This window comes from Lycium barbarum, chromosome 4 (assembly GCF_019175385.1).
Source record: "Lycium barbarum isolate Lr01 chromosome 4, ASM1917538v2, whole genome shotgun sequence".
Classification (NCBI taxonomy): domain Eukaryota; kingdom Viridiplantae; phylum Streptophyta; class Magnoliopsida; order Solanales; family Solanaceae; genus Lycium; species Lycium barbarum.
In genome coordinates this window covers 59,305,986-59,311,452 of record NC_083340.1, presented here as the reverse complement: position 1 = coordinate 59,311,452, position 5,467 = coordinate 59,305,986, and the positions used below count along the sequence as shown (strand labels likewise).

At 37.4% G+C, this 5,467-nt stretch overlaps 1 protein-coding gene across 1 annotated transcript; it reads left to right on the top strand.

Moving 5' to 3' along the window:
- Positions 1 to 840: 840 nt before the first annotated feature.
- LOC132637513 (uncharacterized) lies at positions 841 to 2,079 on the top strand. The gene is made up of 2 exons (XM_060354592.1): positions 841 to 1,720; positions 1,775 to 2,079. The coding sequence occupies exons 1-2, from the start codon at positions 841 to 843 to the stop codon at positions 2,077 to 2,079; spliced, it is 1,185 nt and encodes a 394-aa protein (XP_060210575.1).
- Positions 2,080 to 5,467: the final 3,388 nt, after the last annotated feature.

Genomic DNA, 5,467 nt, shown 5'->3' with positions numbered 1-5,467 from the left:
TAATGAAGCAGAAAAGGAATTGAATACAGGAGAAAACCAACAAGAAGATGGAGAACATGGTAAAACTGATGGACAAACAGGCACCAATACAGCAGAACAAGGAACAGTAGATAATCCAGACAAAGAGGAGGTGCAAAAACAAAATGATCATCAAGAACATGGTGAGCATGTGGATGTTGAGGATACAAGATTAGATGCAGTAAAAGAGATTTCAGAGGGTTCTCCCTTAGTGATAACTCATAATCCTGAGCAAAGAGAAGAAAAAGTGCAGGAATATGTGCAATCCATAGAGGCAACAGTATTGACTCAGGAGCAGGTGTATGTGGAGCAAGATGCAGATCCACCAGATCATTCTTCTTTAGAAAAGGGAATGGTGATTTCACAGACTGATCATCAGGTGACATTTTGTAGAAAGTCTTCTCCAGTCAAAGAATTACATGACCTGATCTCTCATAATATAGATGGTTGGGAAGGAGAGGAGGATGTCAGAGATCTCCACAGAGAAGACAAAGAAGAGAATATTAAGTAAAATAAGGAAAACATTCTTAAGCAGGTAGATATATCTCCTAATAGCAAGTCTAACAATAAGGGTCAGAAGAAAGGCAAGAAGAATGCTATTGACAAGCAAATTCCACTCAGGGTGGTACCAAAGAGGAATGATACTAAATCTAATGTTAAATGATGTTGAAGTCATTTATTTGGAACATTAGGTCAGTGAAGACACAAAAAGCCTTTCATAGGGTTCAAATGTTAAACAGACATCACAAATTCTTTTTGATTGCTCTCATGGAGCCTTTTCAACAGGTCAGGACAATAAACTAGTATAGAAGAAGATTAGGAATGTGCTTAGCCAATGCCAACTGTAATGGTAAAATCTGGTATTTTGTGGCTGGTAATATAGATGTAGAAGTTCTGATGGACTCCCCTCAACAAATTACTTTGAAGCTGTTTTTACAAGATCTGAATCAGTATCTTATTACTACTTTAGTATATGCTAAATGTAGTGCTTCTGAAAGAATAGAGTTATGGGAGGATATCTATCATCTCTCCAATACCTTATCTTGTTCTTGGTTAGTAGGAGGAGATTTCAATGTGGTTTTGAATGATGAAGAGAAGATAAGGGGCAATCCTGTTCAACCTCAGGATATAGAAGACTTTGCTTTTTGCATAATCTCCTGTGAGCTTGAAGAGGTAAATTTTAAGGGTAGTCCCTTCACCTGGTGGAATGGTAGAGCAGATGCAGCATGTATTTTTGAGAGATTGGATAGGATGTTGGTGAATTCATTGCTTCTGGACAACTTTGGACACATAGAAGTGGAACATCTAGCAAGAACTTGTTCAGATCATGCTCCACTTATGTGTAGCTATGGGGATAAGCATCAAAAGCTGGTCAAACCTTTTAAATTTATATCTTTCTGGATAGAACATGCATCTTTCCTAGATACAGTCAGGCAAAATTGGTCCATTTGGGAGCATGATGATCCTTTCATAAACTTCAAAAGCAAGATGAAAAAGCTAAAAGGACGGTTATCCAAATGGAGTAGGGAAATGTTTGGAGATATATTCAAGCAGTTGATCATAAGGGAGGAAATAGTGAGGTTAAAGGAACAATTGTATGAACAAAACCCAAGCCAAGTAAATAGAGTGGTTTTGCAGAAAGCTTTGGCTGAGACTAAGAGATATTTGCATTATGAAGAGGAGTACTCGAGACAAAAATTAGGTATGGATTGATTTGTAGATGGAGACAAAAATACTAGATTTTTCCATAATTTAGTAAAGGGAAGAAGGAAGAAATTGCAGATCAAAAGAATTCAAAACTCAGATGGTTCAAGTATTGAGGATGAAGATCAAATGGCAGATGAGGCTGTGCATTTTTACTCTCAGCAATTTTCACAAGAAGAGTTAATTGGAGATGAAAATTTGTTTTCACTCATTCCTGTTTTGATTGACAAAAACAGAAATGATCTTCTTTGTCAAATGCCTAGTGTTGATGAAGTAAAAAAAATTGTGTTCGACCTTAGTGGAGCAAGTGCTAGTGGACCTGATGGCTTTCCTGGAGTGTTCTACCAGACATGTTAGGACATTATTGGCTTGGATGTATACAAGATGGTGGTGGCTTTCTTTCAGGGTCATACACTTCCAAAATCAATCACTCACACAAATCTCGTGTTACTACCAAAGAAGGAGTTGATTCAAAGTTACTCAGACTTAAGACCTATAAGTTTAAGCAACTTTATCAACAAAGTGATGTCAAGAGTTGTTCATGATAGATTGGAGAGTGTGTTACCACAGTTGATCTCTATTAATCAAGCAGGTTTTATTCAAGGGAGGAGCATTATTGAGAATGTGCTGTTGGTACAAGAAATAGTGATAGACATCAGAAAAAGGGGCAAACCAGCAAATGTAGTGATCAAATTAAACATGGCAAAAGCCTATGATAGAGTATCTTGGTCATATTTGATAAAGGTACTCAGCAGAATGGGATTTGCTAGTCAATTCATTGACATGATTTGGAGGTTGATTGCAAATAACTGGTATTCCATCCTATTTAATAGTCAGGCCAAAGGATTTTTCCACTCAACTAGGGGTGTTAAACAAGGTGATCCTTTTTCACCTTCATTGTTTATTTTATCAGTAGAGGTGTTATCAAGAGCTCTAAATGCAGAATTTGACAATGCTGAGTATGTGGGCTATGGCATGCCTAAATGGAGTAAAAATATCAATCATCTGGCATATGCAGATGATACTATAATAGTTGCATCTACAGAAGGGGAGTCATTGAAGAGAATCATGAAGATATTGCAGGAATATGAGGTAATATCTGGTCAACTGATCAATAAAGGCAAGAGTGCCTTTTATATGCATGACAAGATTGCTGGTGCACTATCTCAGCAGGTGGAGCAGATTACAGGCTTTAAAAGGGATCAATTTCCACTAACATACTTGGGATGTCCTATATTTCATTTAAGGAGGAAAAATGGATACTACAATGATCTTATCAAGAAGGTGAAAAACAAGCTGCAAAATTGGAATGGAAAGCTGCTCTCTTTTGGTGGAAAGGCAGTTCTTATTAATTGTGTGCTTCAGAGTATTCCAATATACATGCTGTCAGCTGTTGTTCCCACAAAATATACCATTAATGAGCTTCATAAAATCTTTGCAAGGTTTTACTGGAGTACCAAGGAAGAAGGTAAAAGCAAGCACTGGTCCTCTTGGGACAAGATTTGTTTACCAAAATAAGAAGGAGGATTAGGATTCAGATCTCTAGAAGATGTGTCCAACGCCCTTTTTGCCAAATTATGGTGGAAATTTAGAACATCAAATACATTTTGGTCAGCCTTTATTTGGAATAAATATTGCGAGAAGAAGAAGCCTACAGAATTGCAGTGGAAAGGTGGATCACAAGTGTGGAAAAGAATGCTAGAGGCAAGGGATCAGGTGGATCATCAGATATGGTGGGAACCTAAAAATGGAGCATGTGATGTATGGGAAGATAATTGGACTAAGCTTGGTCCACTCAAACAGGTAATACCACCAGATTTTCAGATTGACATTAGCATTGAGGAAGTTTCACAGTTTATGAATGCAGATGGCTGGGATGCATATAAATTGCATGCCAAACTGCCAATTAATGTGTGTGATCATATCTTACAACAACTGAGTATAGTGTAACATTCAGAGGAGAAAGATAAATCCTGGTGGATGCCTAGCACTACAGGAGACTTCACTATAGGGAGTGCGTGGAATATGCTCAGGAGAAAGGCTCAAACAGCTGATAACTTTTCAAAGTTGTGGCACAAAAGAGTTCCATTCAAAATATCATTCTTATTTTGGAGGTTATGGAAGTTCAAATTACCAGTGGATGATGTACTAAAGAGAATGAATATCAGCATTGTATCTAGATGTAGATGTTGTTTGAATTCTCAGTAGGAGGAGACAATTCAACATCTATTCCTTACAGGTGATTTTGCAGCAGAAATTTGGCAGCATTACAATGCAGCTGTGGGGATAGTTTTGCCAAGGATCAAGATTCATCAGACAATAATACAATGGTGGTATATGCAAGGTCCTACAAAGCTCAAAGCAGTCATGCAGGCTGCATCTGCATTCATATGCTAGCAACTATGGAAGAGGAGAAATACTATCATGCATGGGGGTAAGATGAATAAACTAAAGGTCATACATGGGATCAACTATAATCTGCAGCAACTGGTGAAGACATTATATCCTTGGTTGATACAAGTTCCAGATGAATGGCCTCAACTAGTGAAATACTTGGAGAATTACAGGCCTAGAATTGCATATAAGATGGTGAAATGGCAATTTCCTGATGCTGGCTGGTTCAAGTGCAATACAGATGGGGCCTCTAGGGGTAATCCAGGATTGATTTCAGCTGCATTCTGCATTAGAGATGAGGTTGAAACTTGATATATGCTGGGGCAAGAAGAATAGCTGATACAACTAACATCACAGCAGAATCTGTAGCTATATTGGATGGAATTGAATTCTGTATTAAAAATGATCTGGTGCCTGTAATGATTGAATCATAATCTCTATCCATGATAAATATTTTTCAAGGTAGATGGGAGATCCCATGGAAGATTAGTATGGAAGTTAATAAGATCAACTTTTGGAGGAATAAGGGCCAAGTGCAGTTTGCTCATATCCTTAGGGAAGGCAATGCACTTGCTGATTTTTTAGCTAACCTGGTTTTTGATTTTGCAGGTACAGTTAACTTTCATTCTTTTGTTGAACTATCAACAGGTGCAAGGAAGATTCTCAATGCTGATAAGATGATGATGCCTAATTTCAGAACAAAGATATACAGAAATAGAGAACCAGACTGATCACATGCAGCTGATCATGCAAACAAGAGATGACACAAGTTTGAATTACACAAACAAATAAAGGCTCATGATAACAGTTTCATAGGATTGTTGTAGTCCTGGTTGGATGACTAAGGTTATCCTGGTTAGTGTGTGGTATTAACAGGAATGTTCATTCTACTAACAAGATTTCTTTAGTTACCTAATCCAGCTACATACACTTCACATGACTGATTGTGTAAACATGATCATAAGGACAGTTTAAGGTCAGCATAAGGACAGCACAAGGTCAGTAACTAGGAGGAGCTTCAGACTACACTGCTTCTTGAAGGATTTTCAGTGAGATTTGATACCATAGCACCTAGTGAGAGCTTGAGGTGGCTGATAATGGCATCAATCCAAAGAAGGAGTGTTCTTGTTTGCAGTTTTTCATTGTTACACTTGGCTGCTCAAACAAGGCCTAGGCTTTTCTTTCATTTCCTACGATAGAGTAGTATAGATTTTCATTTTTTCTTTTGTCCTTTTTATTTCTCTTTTTCTGTAAATACTATTATTCATTTTAATAAAATCCATCAGCATCAGGCTGATTGGCTTTGCTAAAAAAAAAAATAATCTCATGGCTTCTCTTAAATTCTAAAAAA